We start from the raw sequence: 25,122 nt of genomic DNA, 5'->3' as shown, positions 1-25,122 counted from the left end.
CTTAACGCAACACCACATTCATTAGCGTAGGTGTTATTTTTTTTTGTAATTTATCGACGAGATATACTTGGAAAAAATTACACCAGTGCCCTACCGCGTTTAGGTAGTTAATTTCAATAAAGTTGTTATTATTTTTAATGAGTATATATTTGACTATATTGTATTTAAACCAATTAAAAATATTAAAATATTATGTCAATAAATGCACACATCATTTGTCGTCGTGTAAATAAATTCTATTAAACATGTAAACCTCTAATTTTGATCTACTCTCTATAGGTGACATGTCAAAGTCCCTAAATTATTCGTTCGCTAAAACTTAATTAAATATTTAAACATGATACCATAAAAAATCTCTACAAGCAATTCAACACTACTTTCCAAACATTATTACAAATTACAAAATCGATTTACCTGGCTCCAATCGCTGAAGTACCAAGTAGGAGGACACTCGCCTCCGCAATCCCTCTCGTGATCTGGTCTCGGCTCCTTGCAAGCATTGTTCCTGAGGCGCCTTCCAGTGCCACCAATGCACAACACACTGCGTACTTGTTTTCCTCCGCATTTGGCTGAGCATCTCGACCACTCGCCTGGCAAAAAAGCAAAAGTATATACGTCATATAATAAAATCTATTTACTTAAATTGATGCTTAAGATAGTTAGTTCAAATAAAAACCAATTATTTAAAATAAAAAAAAAATATTTTAATGTAGATACTATTTTAATCACTGTTGTATAAAATAGTGCAGATATTTCAAAATTCACTGTACAAGATTACTTACTCGTAAACCATTGACCTTCGAGAGGCTCGCAAGGCAAGCGCAGGGTGCATGTACGAGTTGCTTCAGGCTCTTTCCTTGGAGCACATCCTGAAGGATCAGCACAACGCACATTCCGCGTCTGGACTCCACCTCCCACGCACCATCCTGTACACTGAATATTACCAGATTTCAATAACAAAAGTTTACCATCGTATTAGTCATCCAAAAAACTGTAAACCATTAACGATGAATCAGCTAAGAGGTTGAAATGATGTCACTGCCGTCATACAATATAACTGTTTAAACTGTTCTGTAAACAAAGAAAAAGCAACGTACCTCGGACCACTCCGTGTAAATCCATCCAGCTGGTGCATTAAAACTGTATTCCGGGCCAATGTCGATGTCGGAGGTGTTGACAGCCACGGTGTAGACAGGCCCTTCGCGAAAGGTGTCTGTATGCTCCCGTTGCGTCGGTCGTTTCGTTTCGATATGCCTCATGCCGTAGTTGTCGTCGCATCTCGGTATGTCGCATGGTTCTGTCGTTGACGGTTTCGGCGGCAGGCATTTTTGATCGCTTATCTATAAATACAAAACAACTAACCCATAAACAAAAGAGCAAAATTTTTAAATCTTGTTTTTGAATATTCAAGTATTTATTCACCTTAGTGATACCCCTTGCATGATCCTGGACGCAACCAACGATTCTAGTTCTTGATGCGGGTCCGCAGCGAGGACAAGCTGACCACGCAGCTGCCCTCCATCGTGGTGGACACACCGTGTTGCCACATCGTCGTCTGCGGCCGGCAGGCGGAGATCCCGCGCAGTGAACTGAAGATACTTCTCTGTCTGACCCATTGGTGATTTCCACGCAACGATACTTTCCCAACTGGAATTGTTATTAGCTTTCAATCTTAGTTCTATGTCTAATAATAACTTGTAACTATCTATAAAATTGCTTTATTGTTCCAAGCCATACAATGTCTTAATCATCGGCTCCAAGTGTAATAACAACAAACCGCAGATTTTCTCATTTATGGGCGATAAATAATTTCTGTGTCATAAGCTATAATTATAATAACGCCACCTAACTATCTACCTAACTATCTTCCATATGCGTCACGTCAGTTGCTATATTAGTAATAATAGTATTCAATTTTATCATATTTTTAGTAGTATTTGAATATCACATTTGGTTTCTTTACCTGTATACCGCCACCACAACTCCGCGTACATTGTGTGTATGACAAAATCTTCCACGCAAATCTTCGGTTGGCACCAGAATTTTCGTCTAGAGAGTGATTAGAATCTTTCTTAGACATGCTACTTAAATCTGGATGCCTAGGAACTCCGAGACTTCTGGAATGAGCATCGAAGTTATGATGTCGTCTCGTATGTTTAGTAGTAGCTGTTGAAGGAATGTCTGGTAGGTCGGCGACTGAAGCTGATTTATCATCACCCGTCGCTTCAGTAAAATACTCGTACTTAATACTTGGATTTGGTTGCGTGTATAATATCTGCGAATTGTAAATACATTATTGTAATATCTTCGAAACCAAGTCCAAATTCATATATGAATTTACATCAACGTAAGCGTGAGCGTATGACTAATGCAAAGGCAATGTATAAGCAAAAGATTACAAAAATTTTTAGCAACACCCTAGGAATGTGGCTCTGGAATATTTTATAATCTTTTAGGTAGCTTTCTAAGAATCATTGCACAGGGACGCTAACCATGATGTCGATGGGATAGTGTATGGGCCCGTGCGCGTAGATGACGTCAAGCCCGGCGCCGCGGGAGTAGACGAAGCGCGCGCCCGCCGCCTCGTAAGTGCCCGGCGCGCTCACCGCAAACTCACCATTCATTATATACGAACTGTTCGATATTTTCAAGGCTGAAAGTAAAGAACTATTTTTCAACCACTAATATGTTTACACAACGAAATAATAATATATTTTATTGCTTATTTACACAAAGCCATCACCATTAATTACGCAAATCGAGTTACCACCTGTCGTACAAATTGATTCAGCAAAACCAAGGTGAATAGAGTTCGTCATCGCACAAAACAAAGTGACCGGCGTTATTGTGACCAGTGGCAAATGATTTACAGCCCGCGTTGCAGACGACATTGTTGACTGACAAGTGATCAGGCTCACGTTCGCGGCCCATTTGCTTTCGTCAAAGGATAATTGACTGCATTGTGTACTACCATATAAAAGTCTAAATAGCATAGACCTCTGTGGGCTATAATTAATTTATATTACATGAGCTTTTGCCAACAACTCCGATTGTTAATTCAAATGCAATAGTAATAAATATGTTCCCAATTATATTTTCGAATGGACGTTGTCAATGCACAATGCAGATTCTATACATATTGCTCAACAGAATTGGATTTATTGCTCGCGTCTAGGCTTACCGATATAGTTTTCGCTAGCTACGATTTCGGAGACGTTTAGCCGGCAAGCACCAGGAGGCACCGTTGTGACGTAGGAGTAACCTAGAGGTAGCCTCGGTCGAGAGAAGAGTCCTGAGACGAGTCGCCGGCCACAACGCATTTCGTGCGCCCCATTCCCTGCTAAAACTGATTCGTGCCCCACCACCTGCAAAATAAAATACTCTTCTAAATATTTTAATACGAGTGTCGATGTTAACTAGGGACTCACTGTATATCTTTATTTATTTTTTAGAAAATCACTCCCATTAATGAAATAATTGAAATGGAAAATTTTAATTTGTTCTGTTACTTTTGTGACTGATTGTACAAGGTTATAAGAGCCACTACGAAACAAACAAAGAAAATAAATAATAATAATTTCGTTACACAAAACACATTTAAGAGGCGACAGTGCGATGCCAATAGATAAAACCCAATCATCACACAATGGCTAGAGAACATAATAGATTACCCACGACATATTGTTCCACTGTTTATTTAGTGATGGTTGCTAAGATTTCATGAAACATATTCAATATTAGAACAGTGTCTCATAAACTGGACGCCTCTATTCCCATAAGAGAAGAAGAAGCGCATGCGCAACTATAAAGCTGAGCTAATTTTTGTCACATAATGAAATAAGCGACAATAGGGTACCGGACTCATTTTTGTTCTTTACTATTATCAAATATTTACATAATATAAATTATAACACAGCAGGAATTATTAAAATCCGGTAAAAAAATCAACAAGTTATAAAAGTCTTTGAATTTCGGTGGAAGGGGTAATTAACAAGAAACAGAAAAGAGACGAAATATCCACATGTGACGTCATCGGGAATTACGACGAGTGCAAAAAAAAGAGATGAAGCGATATCCCCACATCGCGCCCACTTCTGCACATTACAATATTTTAAATATGAATTACTCGCTCATTTTTTAACCAATTGTTATGCAGTTTTCGCCGGGGTGTTTCTTTTTCGTATTATTAACCATTACATATAGAATAATGTACAAAATCAAGCACAGGCCGGTCCCCTATTCCAATATTGGACACGTTGGTTGAATTTTATCAAATGGAAAAGTGAGACGAAATTTGAGTAGTCGAAAATATTGTACAGACCTCTACTGGTTTTATGTACCAAGTACTGATTAGTTGTCTTTTAGGCTACAACATGTTTACACGTTGTATGTGCATTATGATCAATATTTATTGGTAATAATTTTAAAATAAATCGATAATTTTAGTTTCTATCAGGGTACTTAAACACTTTAGCCTTACTGAAAATATGAAGTTCTTTTGGATTCAGTATTATGTAGGCGTAGAAATAAATATAAATTAGCAACCCAGGAAGTAATAAAGGAAAATACTAGTTAATGCGACGAGTTAAATTGTACTAGATGCAAATGCTACATCGGCGACAGGGCAGATCGTATCGAATGAGATTAAGCTGTCGCCGACACCTCGAATGAAGAATGTGTGATTTGCTAGACTGCCAACAACGGTAGAATTAACGCTTTCTCTTTAAATACGTTTTCTAATGAAATTGCTTCCCTTGCGTATTAATATATTTGAAAAATAAATGCTGGATTTATAGCAAGTCTTGACTGAGTTTCAAATATAACCGAATAGATTGTAAATTTATCATGATTTACATATCTTGTGGAACTTTGAAGCTTTGTTACGTTTGTCCGTTTATATTGCCGTGAAATAGCGAACAGTTTTACTGATCTTTATTGTGCTGATATTTAACTGGAATCTCGGCTACTTTTATTTCTACGACCTCGCTCAATATCGTCAGTTTATCGAAACGATAAAAAAACCAGCAAAATGGTAAAAAATTGAGTGTATGAATTCAAACATTTTTCTGAATATCTTCGAATATGTATTCATTGTATTGTAAAAATATTTAAATCGTAAAATTCTTTAATATACGATCACTTAATACTGGTCTAGTTTAACTCTCCCATATGAACTCAAATATTATCACGGTATCACTGAATATTTTTCTGCCATTTGAAAGTAAACTACATTAGTATTACTTTTTTTCATTACGATTCTTTTTTATTGATATAATTCCAAACTAATATATTCTGCTAGATGCACTAACAGCAGAAAAACCCCAAATTATTATTGAATATAAACGAGAAGTTACGATTGACCATACCCAAATTTATTATCGCCACAATATACAAATAAATTTTATATTAAGTTAGTTGACCCAAACTGAAATTGTTTAGAAAAAACAGTACGCAATACAATCGAAACTTAAACAACGTTCTTAAAACATGATATTAGTCAATGTTTTAAAACCTCTGCATATGAAATTAATATTCCTGTTAGATGATTCGCATTTTTAAAGGCTCATTATGCAAATTGAAGTTCTTTAACACATCCCACAATTTTCTTTAAGTTAGATACAAATAAAATGCAACCAGATAGGATTATTACACGAGTCCTCGCTATGTTCAAGTGCCTGGTTAATTTACATTCGCTAATATGAAAACATACATAGTATAGATACAGAAATAGTTTGCTAATTTGCTATTTTTTATAATTTTGATGGAATACATTTTTATATCAATCTAAATCTTTTATTTTTATAACATGGGTTGCAAACAAAAACTCATAACAAAATAAATCAAATAAAATTTGTTTATAAACGTTTTATTGTGAGCTTTGATGTACTGGATATATATGTTATTCAAAGAAATTGTTTACCGTAAAGCTGGTTAAAAAAAATTCAATAAAAAGTTGCCCACAATAAAAAAGTCAATTTATATCCAGTTACTATGATAATCTAGATATTACTCTTGATAGCAACCATCAACAAAATGGCGTCTTCAGCTGTAGGCATTTTATTAAAAAAATAGTGAAAAAAATATAATATTTTTTATGTATTTGCAACATCAAAAACACTTACAGACTGGTTTCATTCAAATCTGGAAATAAAATTGATGCCTCTCTTCTGATAACCACCTACACAATGCAACAAACATGTTCCACGCTATATTTATGACCGATTTACATTAAACACCCAATAATAAAGACGTTTATTGCTTGTATCTCTTTGTTTCCGATAGCGTTGTACAAAATAACGCTCTCCATAATGTCATACTCAAGGATCTACCTAAAAGCATTCTTATTCGTTGCTAATATATTTACGGGAGATAATATTTGCGACAAACATTGGTACATTTGTCTAATCTTTTATGTATGGAATTAAGCTATTGACTTGTTCAATCCAATTCTGGGTTTGGTTTGATGAAGTGATATTGTTAGACGGAATAATTTCAGACATTTATATAATCCCTTTAACTAACATGATGGTAATTCTTACGTATATTTAAATTCGTGTACCACTTTATTCAATAGATCTTAAATCGTACTTTATCAAGCTTCCAGTGCGTTGGAATTTTTGTATTGGTTCTGGTTCAAGAAGCATGTAAACACAGATAAATACGCAATTACTTAACATGATTAAACTTGACAAGAAATATAATTTAATCAACTAACATAAGAAGACTAGGCTGGACAAAAACGTTAACCTTTTAATAGCCAATTACCTCGAAGTACAAAATAACTAATCCTTAATGATTTCTTATGTATATGTATCTTACGCGAATGTTAAACATTGAAATAAAACTATTTTTCGGATTTTATGGTGTTTTTTTTAGGTTATTTTCTCTGGACTATGCAGTCTTCTTGAACAAGACATGATCAGTCTACCCCATGATCACAAAGACTACAAAGCCTACGAAACGTCGGCAAAAAAACAAATAATCGCAAAGTCCAAAAACTACTTTTATTTTGATGTTAATCCGAATACAATATTGCTTTGGATAAATCAACGTATACTTTGTATAAATATAAATCAAACAAAGTGGTAATTGAAAACGTCTACTAATAGTCTATTAATTAAGATTAGGCGGAGTTAATTAATTACCTGTCGCTTAACGTTTGCTACGAGCTTCGAATCACACGTATAAACATTATATATTGTCTATCGCAGATCATTAATCACATTGAATGTGTAATTTTATTTGAGATTTCTGTATAGTCTACCGGTTTTTTAAGTGTTTAGAATAGTTCAGATATTTTTATTATGTACGTCTGGTTGCAACTGTATTCTGATGGCTGGTAATCATTTTGAAATCTACGGTGCCTTACTAACATAATAGAAATGAAATTTCTGATAGAGGATTTTAAAAACTGTGAATATATTCAATTGATCATATTTTTTTTTTACTACAAATTAATTTATAAGTACATATACAGAATTCGTTATTGGTTGGTGGTGTTGTACCTCAGAATGAGCTAAAAAAATCTAAGTTATTTCAGTCCCTCAAACAGAACTCAAATAACAAGCTCAGAAATAAACTAAGTACAATTTATATCAAAACAAACGGTGTACGTCGCGCGCAGTGACATGTTAAATGACGGGACTCCTTACTTTACATAATAAAAGCGGCGCGCCCATAAACTGCCCATGTAATTGGTCAGAAAACTTTAATTGGCCGTAATGTGTTCTTATAAATCAATTAATACCAACCTCCTTTCTTGGACTGCACTGATTACATCTCGACTTGTCGACTGTTCAATGGACAGTATCATTTATAAATCTTAACAACAAACCTAATAAACATCAACTTAGTTTCTAAATTGTAACTCTACGACCCACGTTTTACATGTCACATGTTGTGTAACCAGTAGCGAGTGACTTTTTATATTTTAAGTATATGTTGTTAGAAAAGATAAAATGAAACTAACACATGGAATGATGTGTTGTACAACCATAACATTATTACTTGAATGTGGTGATGTTTGAAAATTGAGAACAAATAAGGCAATTGACAATACATTAGATCAATTTTAAATAACTTAGTACTAGGGCAAGACAATGACATCTGGAATATGTATGCTAATCAAATAATAACAGCCCTCTATTATATACTGTCCCACTGCTGGTTGCGGTCATTCTCTACCGCTGAGAGCGTTAAGACATTAATCCACCACGCTAGCCTAGTTAGAAGAGTTCAGATACCTTAGATTTTTTTATGAAGTTCTTCTCAGGTGTGCAGGTTTACACCCGAGGTATTCCTTCATTGTCAAAACAAGCGATAATTCACAAAAAGTACTCTCATGACTTCAGAAAAATCAGAGGTGCGTGCCCTTTGGTTTGAACCTGCTGACATTCGTCTCGGCAGTCCGTCTTCCAACTAGGCTATTGCCGTATTGCGACTAATAAAAGCTTAATTTAAATGTAATTATATAAAAATAATACTTACGATCATGTACAGAACAGAAATAAGGATAAATGCAGGAACCATCTTGCTGGTGTCTTTGTTGATGGTACTAAGCACAATCTGGTATTACAGTAATAGCACTTTTTGACACATGCGGAAAATATCTAAACGGCACACAACTTTTGATATTATCTTTGTACCTATTAGGAGAATTATAATAGTAAATTAGGTATATTAAATTGTCAATCGCAGTTTTCATTCATATTAATTACGTCTATTTTATAATTTTAGAGTCAAATCAATGAGTTTTGTAACCATCGAACAACTTATCGCCAAACTGTCTTGAATAGGACGTAGATTCATAGATAGACTGAATAACATACTTTGAACAGTTCAGTCAAATAAATACATAATAAATGTCTATAATCCTTTCAACGAATCAATAAGTGAAGAAATAAACCTAGAAAAGATAAACGTTAACAGATCAACCATTGTCAATCAGTCTTCCAAAAAGCGACAATGTTGTCGTACACTGCATCTGTGTGTAACAAAAATAGTACCAATCTTCACATCGGCGATGACAAAGACATTGATGTTTCGAAACAAAACAAATTGCATGCAACGTGTGAGCCACGTGCTCAAACAAAACGCTGAATAAATCCTCAATGACACAAATAAGATAAAAGCTTTGTACCATTTCATATCGACTTTATGGGTTATTACATTTCATAAGACAGCAAAGGGCTCCGAATCGAATACGCGCTCATTACGCCCAAATGTTTACATACCAAAACGCGCGTAAAATAAATGGAACAGAACAATTCGCATCGTAAATAAAATTAATATCCATGAAGGTTAAACGAGACGCGCCAACATGAGCCAATTTAACTAGTAATTACTCTTATGTTCTTTGTAAGGATTGCTTTATTACAAGCACTGAACGGTAGCCAAGAGGTGCTTTGATCACGTCGTGAATTTGAAACTGGTATTAGAGGAGTCTCCATTGATATCTTCATACAGTTGGCGCCTTTGAGTAAATCTGCAAATGCTTTTAACTTATGCGCTTCGTGTTTGACTGTGTCAGTTTTATGAATTCCTGCATTTTGAGATTCTAGTGCATGTAGTGTTGATTTACGTATTCAGTGTGGTTCATCTTTTCACATTCTTGCCGTAAAATATGCAATCTTATTTGTAATTAAGTACATGGAGTATTTCAGTGTTTATCCCTCTAGCTTTTAGACTATCTTCATCAAATTCCTTAAGAACCATAATTTCTATTGTAATTATGGTTCTTAAGGATTCTATATAGGATTCCATAATTTAAATTCAACCGCATTCAAAAAACTGAATATTTAATAAAGTAAAGCGAAGACGCTATTAAACTAAATGATATAACACTTGGTTTCTAATGTAAAACTAACCATAGAATTAGTTGATTACAAATAAACTCTAGCGCTATTAAAATGGTGAAATAATCATAATTAAAATCTGTAGCCGTAATGCTTTGGCTTAACTTTTAAACATTCACCAGCACAACGTCAATCCCGTTTGTGGGATCGAGTTTAGTCACAAATTTTAAAAAATTCGGCCTGCTGACAATTCTTTTCCTTGACTAAATATTCGCCTCAATTTTCTTTTTTCCAAAACATTTCTCTGTATACTACATACTCCCAATACCGCGCAGTTATAAAACGCATATTATGAACAATACTTATTATATTTGAATTTAATTTAATATTATTCCGAAATAAAAAAAAGCTTATATTTTAATTAATACGAGACACAGTCTATCTGTATATCAATTATTCAAATAAATTCAGCTGTTTAGTTCCAACAAACATCTTCACAAACTTTCACATTTATAAAATACGAGAAGGATCTACCCTAAGTTATAGCCACGTGTTAATATGTACACGGCGCAAGGCATTTCATAGCGTTCTTCATCACTCGTAAAGAAACTGATGGCCGGCCGCCAAGCCCTTGGTCGCCGGAATTAATATTGAGTGCACATTTACCGCTATTTCACATTACGTTACACGAAATAACTGTATCTTTTAATACAATTTTCAGATACGAGCAACTTTGCTCTTTGAAAGAGTTACGCCAAGTTTGCTCTTTAAAAAGTGCAAACATAAATTATTTTTAAGAAGTAAAAATTTCAAGGCATTTAACGTAATACTGTGTTCGATTTATTTAAGTACGATATTCCAATCATTATTACCATAAACCTTTGTGTCATTTTGGAATCTCAACAGTTTCGTGCCAACATTTATACGTAAACACTATATCATACATTACATACGAGGCCACCGCAGTCGCTAATAAATTATTGTTGTAATAATCTATCAAATGATAGTGTGCAGCGCGCCTAACAGTAATCGAAACGTGCGTTTAATCCTAAATGCTATAACAGGGTCAGTGGTGCATCTTCGAACAATAGGTAGAGTTGCCAACAATATCCAACGTATTTTTTTTTTATAGGTGATATCACGTTTCTTCGCAATATTATAAACTAAATTACATGCGAAATTCCTTATTTTATACGACTTTAAAAACTTATTGCCATTTATGAAATTTTAAAATCTATTATTATTTTTCATTACGTGTAAAATAAAAAAAAAAATGTAATAGACTTGCAAACACTAAAAAAACATATGTATACCTAGTGCCCTCAAACTGAAAATAAATAAAATATGTTTAAAGTTGCCAGCTCTACACACCACAAATAAAAATATGTGGGATGGGTCCATACCTCCTTACACAAGAATGCAAAGCTACAAAAACTTGTAATCCAGCAGAAACTAGTATGATAATTTGAAATGTATTGCCAATGTGACATTTCTTTTCCTAATCGAGACAACCTGCGAGCATGTTCTGACTATTTAGTGTAAGTATATGATAAACAATTTCACAATAATATTTTTAGAATATAAAAGCGGACCCAACTCATATGGAACTAATTTTTGCTAGTGATAGGATATATTTCTGCCCCGATAGCGACCAGCGCACCCAAGGTGTTAAAACCCGCCATATTAGCCCACGAAAGTGATGCGTTCTGGGATCAGGCTGCGTATATCCGGTTACAACAGGCCGTCATAATTGTGTCGATTGTCGAGGGGTAATCATCTCCCGTCAGTCGATATTCTATTGGACTCCATTCCACTTACCATCAGGTACGGTAGGTTCACTGTGACGTGCTCGTATCAATAAAAGGAACAACATGAAACCAATCATAATTCCTATTTTATACTGAATATAGTATATTTTATACCTTCAAAATTGTAGACGTGGTGAGGAATGTACTGTATGCAAAAAATTCTAAGATCATATAAAGCGGACATTGGCAATATTGTCTTAAAAAAATTGAACTTCTGCAATGATTGCTTAATCTACCGTTAAATCGCAACACACCACTGTAAAATACTCCATATTTATTCCATATCGTGATTTTCACGTTTTTAATGCACGTGTTAGTATATTTTCCGTAAATATGTTATTTTTGTATTAATGTCTACGGACGATTTGGAACACGATATTTTAAATATGACAACGACCATTTGGTAATAGCTTTTGAAATACAAATTTTGTCCAGATGTCCATTCTATAACTACATGTATTTTTTTTTTTATGCTACAATCAATTCCATCCAACAAAACAAAAATCGAACATCAAACAATTGACGTTTTTTATCAACACTTGTAAAGTGCAAAACAAGTGTCAATCGTTTAAGAGTCAAGACAAAACTTATTGAAAATGAAAAGGTTAAGAGTGTATTGGCGCCAGACACGACAGAATTCATCATCAATCATTTTAACAGTCGGTTATGCCTACTGAGATCATTACGGTCTGACCACCAACGCTAACTCGTAAGTTACTAGACTTTGCTTACGTCTTTACTCTTTAGAAGTATAGAAGTCTGCAAAAGACGTATACATGAAGTTATGTCTCAATAATTATGCATTTTGTTAGATTTAGACGTCTGTTATGGTTAGGTTTTAGGAAAGAGAATCTGCAACGTTTCTTTGTTGCTCCGTATAAGTATACATTATTACAGCAATTCTCAAAAATATTACTCATCATTAAATTTATTGTAACTTACAAATTTATAGAAATGCGTAGTTTTCTTAAGACGTAACAAAATTAATTGCAGAAGAAAACACATCTGACTAAGACCAACAAGAAAGGAATCGAATCATCGAATTTTAATTTGTATATTCTTCGAAGCTAATTTGCCTCATGAGTAAGCAATGAGTTCATCTTACTGAAAATGTTTTCAATTAAAATAAATAAGGTAATATACATTTCAAAGTGTCTGCGTACGAATAATAAAACTATTAGAGGCGGCAATAAACGTGATAACTACAACAATAACATTGAACAATAATTAACATAACTAAGCACTTTGTTTGCATTGGATTATCGCATTACTGAACATGATTTTTAAAAACCCCTTATTTTTTTTTATTGACAAATGTGTCTAGTCTTTCATAATTCTATATTGTCTGTGATGTTGTGGTAGCCCTGAGAATATCAAGAAATAAATTGTCTCTATATTGCTCAATAATACATTATTTTAGTACTGAATCAGAAATATATACAAATTTACTGACTTCGTGCATAGTGCTATAAAAAGTTGACTCAAAATATGTATGAATATTAACTAACTAGTTAATTTTAAAAGTTAACATTCCATATATGTTACATGGCGAGTAGGGAAAATACAAGGGAACTCACACCCGTCTTCTGTCATTCTAAAATAACTACCACAAAAATATGATTAATGTTACATTTTATTGACGTCAACGCGTTTATGTGAAGCATAAATCTCACCAAACTGTGTCCCTATTTAACCCTGATTTGCCGCCCGTCGCTACTAAATATATCAATTATTGTTATTATGATATTTCATGGTCTAGGAACCGAGTTTAATTTATAACCGTATGATGAACGGATTTCGTCAATTTAAAAAGTTAACCTTTAACTATTGTTTAAAAGGTCGTAATTCTTAATCTTTTACGCATTATAAGCATCATTACTATTAGTACTAACAAGTAACAGCTAAGAAATATTGCACTCCTTTATTGCGAAATTATCTCGGATCTAATTAATGATACTCATTTTAGACTGCGGGTTAATGAACAGTCCTCCATGTGACGAAACATGGCGAAAACTAATGAACACACATCAAGATTAAATTAGTCATTATGCTATTACTTACATAGAAGCAAATTACTCATAGTGGAGTCGGAACTTTTACAACAATATGACATTAGGCTGTATATGGCAGTAGACTTCATAATTGACTTACTTTTGGTCTTGATGTGACTAATTTCAAGAATGGACAAATATGAAATGTCATCGAATTGTCTACGACGATTAACGAGTACATGGCCTGACAAAAAATGAATCCACATATGAGAGAATAGCAAAAAATGCAAGCATTACACTTAATATAGCATAACAGGATGCATGAGTCCTCGTAGAAGACGACAGCAGTATAGACGTCATAACTACTAATCCTATAGTGGACATATGTTCAATTTCCGGCGAGAATTGGCCCAAATTCCAAATGTCATTTCTTAGATACGATAAAAAGCTGACACTAGATTGAACATTAGTCATGCGAATTGAATGAATGAACCATCTGCGTATCATAACACGCTAATCGCTCATTGATCGTTACTCGTCGGTTGGAAACTAATAACTAGACGTGACAGAAAGACCTCCAATAAGCTGGTTGGTTGATATTGGATTTGAATAGCAGAAAATTTAGTTCATTATAATTCTAAAGGAAAAGTTATATAAGGTTTTGATAATATTTTAGTAATATTACGAAGTGTTAAAATGATGAAGGAAAACTGCCAAATTTAATAGATGCTAAAGATACAATAAAAGAAATAATGAAGCAGCCAGAACTACCAGAAATATAGGTCCGTATACAATATTAAAGAAATGACAATATTGAGTATACGCATTGGATCTGGTAAAGGGAATAAGTAAATCATTTGAACGTTACAATTTCTACGAATCCACGAAGTCAGGGTAATATATTTCATTACATTAATTAAAATAGCTAAGCGTGATTGTAATCGTGAAATCGAGCGCAATGACGCGATTAAATATTGTTTAGTTTGTACGATGGATGCCAAATCTGATATAATACCTAGAACACTCAATCTGCTTGGCGTTACATGTATCAATTGTCTCTTATAATGATAATTAAATGTACAACTATTTATAAAGTTGATGAAGACATTATTTCAGTATGAAGTGCCCTGGCGCCCACATTCTTATCGTAATTTCTTCGTTATCTAATAGGACTGATGCTCATATAGACTTACTCCGAGAACTAAATTCCTGCGTTCGATTTTCAAAATTTTAAAATTATTAAAAATATTTTTTTAAAGAGTTTTATTAGGAATTCGATTCGTTACTGGAACTATATTAAATATTACTTTCTGTTCTATTGGTTGTTCTATTAGTTTTAATCTGTAAGACTGACTAAAAGGTGAAAGCAAAGCTCTAAAATCAACTGGACTGATTTAGCACATAATGTGCGAATGTGACGTTAAACGACAAATCATGTTAATCTGACTAATCTACTCCATTTTCGGACATTATCAATTCTCTAAATTACACGGCGCCACTATTACAAGTCGTAAAGTTTAATTATATCCGTCAAAATATAGCACATTTATTTGAAATGACAAATTATTGAGTTTACTGACACCGTAATGGCGCACGCCATTACAAATTTCAGAGAATAACAATGATGATGAATGGCGATACGTCGAATAAAGATGTTGTCTATAAGTAGACACTTACAGAACACTAGGGCTGCCAATAAATCCCTTTAAAAAAATACGTTTTTTTATTTCTTTGAATGACGAGACGAGCTTGCCGTTCGCCTGATGGTTAGCGATACGACCGCCCATAAACAGTAGAAACAGCATCTTACACCTTGAATTACAAAGAATTGTTTGGTATCCCACTACGCTCGCCATGGTGAGACATATAATGTCTAAATTAAGTATTATGTTCAGTAGTTACACTGGCTACAATTTCCTTCAAACTGAAACACAACAGTGACTACACACTGATGCATTAGCATTGCATCCGCAAGCATCAGGTTAGCGGCAAAAATAGACATTACGGTGGTACGGTGAACTCAGGCTCTCACATATGAGAGACCTATCACCAGTAATTATGGAACTCACACCAATTTAATTACTGACTAATGTATTACCGGACGACTGCAGTACTGAGGTCTAGGGTTCGATTCCCGGATCGGGTAAAGTGATATTGGGTTTTTTTCTTAGGGCGATAGGCTTGTCCAATACTTTGCGTTGTAAATTTGGATCACTTGTTGCATCTCTGCGTACGGCTTACAGGCGTGACATTTTAAAAATCTAAATATAATATTTACTAGTATAAGACTTGTTATGTTTTACTATATTCGCAATTCTGTTAATAGATAAGTACCTATAATTATAGTATCGGCAGAATAAATCGATAGGTTATTAAAATTTATTAAGCGTTTGCTCCTTATATATAACTTTATGGTCTGCATATTAAACGATGACAGCCTATTAATGATTTATTATGCCGGTGTACATGATAAAAAAATGGCGATACAAATTTGAATAAATTAAGGTTATATTGTGTACACTCACCATTACGATCTTAATGGATATCTTATAAGCAAATGTTATAAAAAAAAAATCACGTCGAATTGATAACCTCCTCCTTTTTTTGAAGTCGTTTAAAAAAAAATAGTTAATTAATATGTAAGTACACTAAATCAAACTCTCATAAAGTTAAAAGACTTTACGACCCGTGCTTTTAAACGAGGCGCCATATAATTTATAAAATTACACATTAACCGAAAACATTGTATGTACTTAAATGATTTCATTTTGAGTACATTTTTTTTTATAAATTTAAATATTACAAATATTTTCTTGTCAAAAATATACAGAAGGAGAATATTTTTTTTTTTGCCTTTAGGTTTAACTAATTTAAATACTGGGATAATTCTAAACATAATTGCAAGGAATTTTTAAAAAGTGGTATAAAAATTTGTAATTTTAATTTAATAATGGCAACCCTAGCGGATGTTAATCGACCTTAAAGTAACCCCAATTTGTTGATCGCTATTTGTGACGCTTTTATGGCGGTCTTTTAATAATCTCTTGACAAAAATTAACACGATTCGCTGTCGACGGTGACGCGGCATTACAACGCGACGTAGTATCAACGAATCGATTGCAGTCTAACAAATATCACGGGACAGTTACTTGCAGTTTTTCATTTAACAGTTCCTTTTTATATGAAATATGACTTACCCAGTTATATAAACACACGTTTTTTGCAGCACAAGATGTACTTACCACACTAAATATACCACATTAAAAACCTTTTCACACAATAAACAATAGAAAAAAAAATCGAGAACAGGAAGACGAAACTAAATACCAACGAGTTAGAAGCTGCAGCGTTTAGTCTCATATTACAACCAATCACCTACATTGCTTTTAAATGAAAATTAACTTCAACATGCGAAGGTGTTTTCTTTTCACAGAACCAACGAATAAAAACGTATATGAGAAAATATGTTTTTAAACAGTCTACAGCTTAATAAAAACACATGTGTTACTCTGATAAGAGTATTTGGAGAGAAGACGCACTCAACATTTAAATTTGACTTTTGACAGCAATTAAATTACCATCGGATTGTCATTGCCCGATGGTTACATCACTTAAGTATTATAATTGCGGACGATAAGAGACTTTTAACGTTAATCCAATTGCTCCGACGTATATCTCGATAAATTATTTTATAAAAAGCTTTATGTTAACTCGAATTTGAACGGTTTGTGGTAATGTTTTGTAATAATCCAACACCTAATTTAAATATTATATAAAAATAAATATTCCTTATGACTATTAAACGTATGCCTGTGATAAAAATATAGTAGAAAAAAAAATAGTTTTTATTTTATAAACTGGTTGGTGGTTCGATTTTTAAAAATATATACGGATTCACTTTTTAAATTAAATATTTATAAATGGAATTTCGATATTTGAATTACAATAGTCGAGTACGAGTTTTCCGAATGTAGGTAGCGAATGCGCTGCGCGTGTGTCGCGCGCCGCGAGCCGCGTAGCCGTGCACTACTGGCGTAAAAGATTCGTCTCCCGCGCATTGATATGTGGAAAACCGACAAACTAACAGAGAGCACCATGTACAGACGGCATACCGAGCACTTCATTTTATCACAACACTTAAAATAACCAATAGGTGTTTTTAATTACTCGCTTTATTACTATGCATGTAGAATTTCATTAATGCTTAATAGGTGTCGGTATTTAATTTACGATTTTCTACTTTTAATATTTGCTACTAGTTGAGACGTATTTTAATGGAAAAAATATTGCAATTAACCTCAATAAAGTAATAAGATAACATTTGGCCACAATGTTGGATATAGCAATTAAGAGTTCCATATGCCATGATAGTATTAGAACAAAGCTAAGTCCATAACGAACATTATCTGTGATTGAAGTTCAGGTGTTTGATTTTAAGAATTAATTTACCTTTTAAGAACATGTTTACGCAATACACTCAACATCTATGATACACGGTTTAAAAATACCGTATGCGAAATATTAACACCATCGATAAGCAGACATGCTGCATCTACCTACATTGTGCGTAATACTGGCATGATTCTTAATTTAAAAATAAATTATTTTATAACATTGACGTATATTCTATAGACACGAACGTCCATTTAAATTATTTGCTCAAAATCTGAACTAAAATCGCCACCAAAACGTCACTGTTATAACCTATTTATTCACTTGAACAACAAATAATTTTACTTATTTGACAAATAATGTTATTTAAATCCAGGTTTACATTTAGATTCGAGTTCTTATATCATGAGGGCCACTCCGTACACAACCACAAGCTGTCAATATTGACCAATATTGAATTTGAATGGATTTCAGTTCAATTCAGTTGAACACAGTGAAGGTACAAAATGCTAAATCTAGTACGTAGTACATATATCGATGATTTATAACTTTGCTACTAAAAATAACTATATTTTTTCAATTGAGGTAAGATGCTGACGTTACATAAATGCAACGGACGTTCATATTCAATTTCGTAAAGCTCCCGCCGAGCGCGATGATTTATTCAATCGGTCAAAAACGTTCCCGCAAAACTATCAAATGAATTAAACCAGCTATTTGCACAGCCCAAATTGATTTGTATGCAGCGAAATAATGTTTAATTGAATTCGATTTCCAAAACTGATTGACGGCTTGATTAACACACGTGTACGACTGAAAGAATTTTAAATTATTTCAGAGCACATGTATTTCGAATGATTCGACTTTATATCGTGGTAAATCGGGATTATCTACTAAATTACTATAATTGAGCTTTATATGTTTATTGCAAACCATAAACACAATACACAACTCCAATTTGCAAAATTTTAACAGATCTTTCTAGAAAACCCTTCCCTGAAAATTATATTGGTCATAGTCGGTTATTGAAATATATCAGTCATCTTTTATACCTCACAATAAGTATTACAGTTGTCAGTTTGCTTTATAATTTTATCCCAGTTTATATAACTCTACCACTCTAACTTCCAAAAACGACTCTATCTTATAATACTTAAGTACTATAATTATTGCAATAGGAATAAAACAAAGCCACCCACAATAAAGTACGAAGGATCGCTAATATATCCTCGCAAAGCTCAAAACTGACCGCTCCACGCCAGTTAATCAAATCCATCGTACACATAATTCGTGCGGTTTAATTCGTTGTCTCTAGCAAGTTATTTTATGAGTATTAAGCTATCAATTCACTAGTATTAAGAACGTAAATCTATATTTATGTTTGCGGCCATATTTTGCTGTATTTTACGCCCTGTCTAATTTAAAATACGCAAAGGGCGAGCTAAAGTTATCTCAATTATCTAAAGTACCCTATGAACTATAGATTGACGTCTATCACGAAAATGCAACTTTGCGGCTAAACGCCTTAAATAATGTGCATCGTGATCGCGTAGTCTTCGTGCTAAGAGTAAATTGCTTGCGAATTGCGTTCTCTACATTTTATTTTAGTACACAATTTGCGGCGACTTCGTTTGTACCTCTATATAGTATTTTAATTTAACTAATAAGGAAAAGATAACCGTTTAAAAACGTCAACATATAATTATTTAATTATTTAAATTAAAAATAACTTATTGTCTATATAAATTATATTTAGATAAAAACTTAACTTCACCGCTATACACTTGCGGAAAAGAGCTACATCCTCTTAAAGGAAATCAAAAATGAATCTCTATATACGCGATGCGATATGACATATACAGACTTAATCTTATCAATTGGTTTATATAAGAATAATAATAATATCAACCCTGTATTATATACTTGCCCACTGCTGAGCACGGGCCTCGTCTACTACTGAGATGGATTAGGCCTTAGTCCACCACGCTGGCCTAGTGCGGATTGGTAGACTTCACACACCTTCGAAATTCCTATAGAGAATTTCTCAGATGTGCAGGTTTCTTCACGATGTTTTCCTTCACCATTAAAGCGAACGATAAATTCACAAATAAAATAAAATAATAGCGTGATAGCCTAGTTGGGTGTGGAACGGACTGCCAAGACGAATGTCCGCAGGTTCAAATCCCAAGGGCACACACCTCTGACTTTTATAAAAAATCATGTGTGTATTCTTTGTGAATCAATTGATTTAAATACATTTAAATAATCCATCCCTGCAAATTTTTCCTGCAGCGCACAAAATAAATAGAAAACAAATAAACAATACTCATGTCTCGAACAAATAAAGCCACAAAAGTATTTAAAGGACGGCGCCAACAAACTGGGGACCTTGCCCAACACTCGCTATGAGGTACTGTACTGTAACAAACAGAATACTATATATATTATTTATGGTCAGTCATAAAATAGCTAATCTGGCCATTGACATACATACTGTGGTACCATAAACATAGCGTAAATATAATATTGGTATAGTAACTATACAATGAAGATTCGTTTAAACTAATCGTGTATTTCTTTTCATTTTTGTTTGAAGTATGTTATAATACATATACATAGTGGGATATAGACATGTATAACATATAATATTTATTTAATGACATACCAACAGTCAATAGACTAAACATTCTTAATTTAAATTACATTATGTCTTTATATATTAGTTATCAGTCTACTCACTAATTTAAGGTGTGAAACAGCATTAAATATGAATATGTCTTTTGTTTGTCAAGGCCTCCTATATTACATACTAACCAGAAAGGTAAAACTGTTCAATCTTAATCTTAATAATAACTTTGAGAAACTTCCTAAAAACCCTTAGTTATACAGCGTTTCCCGCAAAAGTTTCCTTCTTAAAACTTCTAAAAAATCATATCTGCGTGCGCCAGCAATTTACGTAGCTCAAGCTACCACTAATCTAGGATATTTTTCTTCCACTCAAATTGCAGCTTACAACATTAACTTTGTATTTATCATTTCAAACTTTTTATAAAACCTTTTACTAACTTACCAGCCGCTTTGAGCATTTATGGGCTGGGTTTGGTCGATGCAAGTGCCAAATGAAAGTCATAACCAAAATATCAGTTGTCACGCAACGATAACCATAATTTATAAAACACTGTAACTGTGGTAAAACTATAATTATCCAAGGATTCTGTCAGAGCTATGTTACACAAAATAACGACAGCAAACACGTAGTAATTTGAAGTAATGTATAATTATTAGGTGGCCAACTATAGTAGCCCTTAATTTCAATACGAAAAAGAAATTGCTTAATGCATTTATTATTAGAATATTCATGTTTATTTTCAAATCAGTTGCAATATACATTTAAAGTTTGATTGATCATTTTAACAGATATTAATTTTAGTTAACTAACGAAGTTTATTCATTCGCCATTTTTAAAAAAATAGATAGAGAAAGTCAAAAGAACGCCATTTTATATCCTTGGCTGTGTTTACATATATTTATAAAAATTAAGCATGTCAGGATACAAAGAGATCGGGTTATGACAACCGAAACCAACCTCGAACTACTAAGTTTGCTCACACCAGCAGTTTAAATCTTAGTGCTGACGATACACCACCACCAGACCACTCGAATAGTCACACATTCCTGGATAGTTCTCATACTTCAATCGTAAATTATAGATCTAGATTAAAAAAATATCTTGCTCTATCTTACTTAATAGAGACGGAATGCCGGCTTTTCAAAGCATTTATATTGACAAACATTGCCTTGTTCCTCAACAATGCCGTCTGCGTAGGCGTTTTATTGTCTATCACAATCAAAATGCTTTCGATATACTTCGCTTCACTTGATGAAGATATAAAATTTTATTACCCTTTAAAGCAGATCAAAGTATGTTAATTATGTCCAAAAAATAAATTAGCCCACACTCTTCGCGTTAAGAGGAGTTTTATGTCTTTTTGATGCGACACTTGAGGCCATATCTGGTATGACGTTGGTCCTAAGTATTAAAAGTAGCGGTGAGAAGAATGTTTTTGCATATTGGCGATTACAAAGCGATCCATTGGCAGTAAATAGACACTTACTTTGTGGAAAGTGTGCTTTATGTTGATGCAAACAAGAGAAAGTTGAAGGTCGAACATCAGAAATATCGAAAGCACGTGTTACATCTGTCAACACTATAAAATCCATATATAATAACGCATTTACCGTAGCAGAGTTGAACAGTGTAACATTTGCCGTCATCCTTATAATTGAGAAAGTAATTCATTATAAAAGCTTATATTTATAACATCAATGAACACTGAAATAAACTACCGTTACGAAATCAGGAACAAAACACCTATTTATTAAATCCAGCGGCCAAGCCGAAGCCATTCAGTCAGTATCAAATTACTAATCTTCCAATTCTACTACAGATCAATGGAATTGGCCTGTAATTTAGCCGACCGCTTATTGGCTGCTATTATTTCAAACCAAATAAGGCGTCGGGTTCATAGGTGGCGCCAAGACTTCGAATTTATTACTATACAAAGTAATTATTTGAAGTAAGCGCTAAACATGTTGCCTCTAAAGGTGCTAATTTATATGAACGGTCTGTATATTTTATCGGCTAAGGCAGAAGCAGCAATGTACTAGTACGTGAATGTGTTAAACGAAACGCCTTTGATATGAATCATTGTGGATTTTCCGTTCATCGCAGAATTTAGGTAATCTATTTGTCTACTGACTTTGTTATTCTTTATTTTCATGCGTTATATTGTACGCTAATATTACCGCTTTCAAAGTGTTAACTAATGGGTGAGAATAAAAAAGATGTCTAAGTTTTGTTTTTAATTTCTTTTTACAGGTGACCTTTGCTAAGAACATGATTTGACTTTTGCACGTGTTGATTAGGCATTTGTTCTAGTTGTTGTTTATATATTTTCATATTCTACATACAATTTTAGACTGTATTTCCTGACGTATAAATATTATTATGTTTCACGAAAAATTATAAATAAATGCATTTGAATTTTATATCGCCGTGTAAAATCTGGTCAAGATCAAAGTAATAGTAAAACTTATATTGTATTTTAAATCATTAGAAAATAAACTGGAATTTACTTGTTATAACAAAAGAAAATATGTTATTCTTTGAACCAATTTTATTTTGTTTTAATAACAATTTTGGACGTAAATACATCCATTGCATATCGAATCTAGTGCAATAAAGTCACTATTATCACTTGCAAAAACTATAGTTATATGAAAACGTAAAACATTCCCAAATCGGTCAACGACCTATCAATCTGGAAGTAATTAATTGCTAATATCAAAGTGTATCAACCCAGACGATTACTCATTGCAAAAAATTACCGACACAATCGTGGTAATCATAATGAAAATGGTTAGGGTGTAATTAGACGAGGCGCCACGAACGCGCCGCAACACAAATCACTACATAGTATAAAACAAAGTCGCTTTCTCTATCCCTATCTATGTATGCTTAAATCTTTAAAACTACGCAACGGATTTTGATGCGATTTTTTTAATAGATACAGTGATTCAAGAGGAAGGTTTATATGTATAATAACATCCATTAAATAGTGGAGAAATACTGTTATTTTGTGCTTAGTACTTAATAAATTTGTATGGCAGTGGTGAAGAGTCCATATAACCGGATTCCTGCCTTCCCTTTCTTAATTTATGTAAAATCTAATTATCATTAGAACGAGTTGCAGACCGCATTTATGCATATTATAAGATGTGTCGGGTTCTCTTTCGGCAAATTTCGCCCTTCGCCACTGTTGTATGGCAATGTAAGCAGATATTGTGAATGCTAATTTAATGGTTATAATAAATGATTATACATTGAAATGTGTTAAAACCGGCCATAGAACGCGTATCGCGTTTCGGGATCAGCCTGTGTTTATCCGGTTCCAACAGGCATAATTGTGCCGACTGCTGAGGGATAATCATTTATCGTCAGTCGATATTCTATTGGAGCCCACTCCACATACCAAAAGGTGCAGTGGGTCACTTTGTCGTGCGCGTAAAAAAAAGTTGTTTTCTACCAACAAACCTTCTTGATTCTGCTATAAAATCCAACAAATTTTGGAATTACCATAAAGACTTCTCTTAATGCTATGCCTGTCAGGTTAATGTTAAAATAAAAGCGATCTAACATACATTAGCACGTAATAATCAACAATACACGAAATAATTTACGATTATGACGGTTACGGCCTTGCCGACCCACTGTGTTACATAGATTGAATACTTTATAGAGCAGTGAAGCAAACGTTACAGCCGTTTCAATACGTAGACAATTTATAATTTATTACTCACGAGACCATTGTGCTTTAATATTTTACAGTAATTTATCGAAGCGTACAAAACTTGTATGCATTTAATTTTACTTGCAGTTATTTGACTGTCTGACGCATTTTCAAATTTTGGAATATTAGCCCTCGTTCTTACAAACTTGTTTTTTAAGTCAGAATCGTTCTTAATTAACAGAGGCAAGAACGCTTTTATAATACCAATCATATAGGCTTATCTTTGCAAATGTTAGTAAGATTACAAAAGTATTCCGTTTGTTAATCTTTACCCTAAATTTTTATATCCTGTGGGAAAGAGAAGGTTCATAGCGTCGATCATTTATCTGCCAGTAAGCAACTGACTATAAAACCACAAATGCAATAATAATAATTCACAGCTTGCATTACTATAGTTTGCATAATAATATTCATGGATTTTATGAAGTATTGAGATATCAAACTTAACAGTTTTGGTTAAAATCATTAACAGCGCCATCTAGCGGCACACCAGTTACTTATTTTCGTCGCAAATTTGTTTCTAAATCTACTGCATACAAAATACGAACTGCAATCATAACAAAATAAATTTCCATGAACGTCTAATATGTGTTCGTTCCGAGAACGCAGCAGAGATTCAATTGAGACCAGGATAATTATTTGCAAGCCTGGCTGCAAACACCATTGTGATTGTAAAATAATTGGACCAATTTGCCTGTCCATGTACGCTTGTATTTGGGATGCAATAGGAATCTTGAAGAACATTATTAAACCATAAGGGATATTAAGCTTAAGTTTAACTGCATCG

The 25,122-nt window shown here is 33.5% G+C and overlaps 1 protein-coding gene across 1 annotated transcript in view; it reads right to left on the bottom strand.

Annotated features, from left to right (window-relative positions):
- Window positions 1-25,122, bottom strand: part of LOC115444751 (thrombospondin type-1 domain-containing protein 4) — an 80,287-nt gene that overhangs the window by 7,621 nt on the left and 47,544 nt on the right. Inside the window, exons 8-14 of the mRNA XM_037439417.1 lie at window positions 3,182-3,365; window positions 2,493-2,653; window positions 1,964-2,275; window positions 1,423-1,647; window positions 1,098-1,340; window positions 783-933; window positions 415-590 (exon numbers count right to left, since the gene is read on the bottom strand). Of these exons, the coding sequence (XP_037295314.1) occupies window positions 415-590; window positions 783-933; window positions 1,098-1,340; window positions 1,423-1,647; window positions 1,964-2,275; window positions 2,493-2,653; window positions 3,182-3,365 (1,452 nt within the window). The remainder of the gene's footprint in view (window positions 1-414; window positions 591-782; window positions 934-1,097; window positions 1,341-1,422; window positions 1,648-1,963; window positions 2,276-2,492; window positions 2,654-3,181; window positions 3,366-25,122) is intronic.

The sequence above is a fragment of the Manduca sexta genome, chromosome 16 (assembly GCF_014839805.1).
Source record: "Manduca sexta isolate Smith_Timp_Sample1 chromosome 16, JHU_Msex_v1.0, whole genome shotgun sequence".
Taxonomy (NCBI): domain Eukaryota; kingdom Metazoa; phylum Arthropoda; class Insecta; order Lepidoptera; family Sphingidae; genus Manduca; species Manduca sexta.
This window is presented reverse-complemented; position numbering and strand designations above follow the sequence as displayed.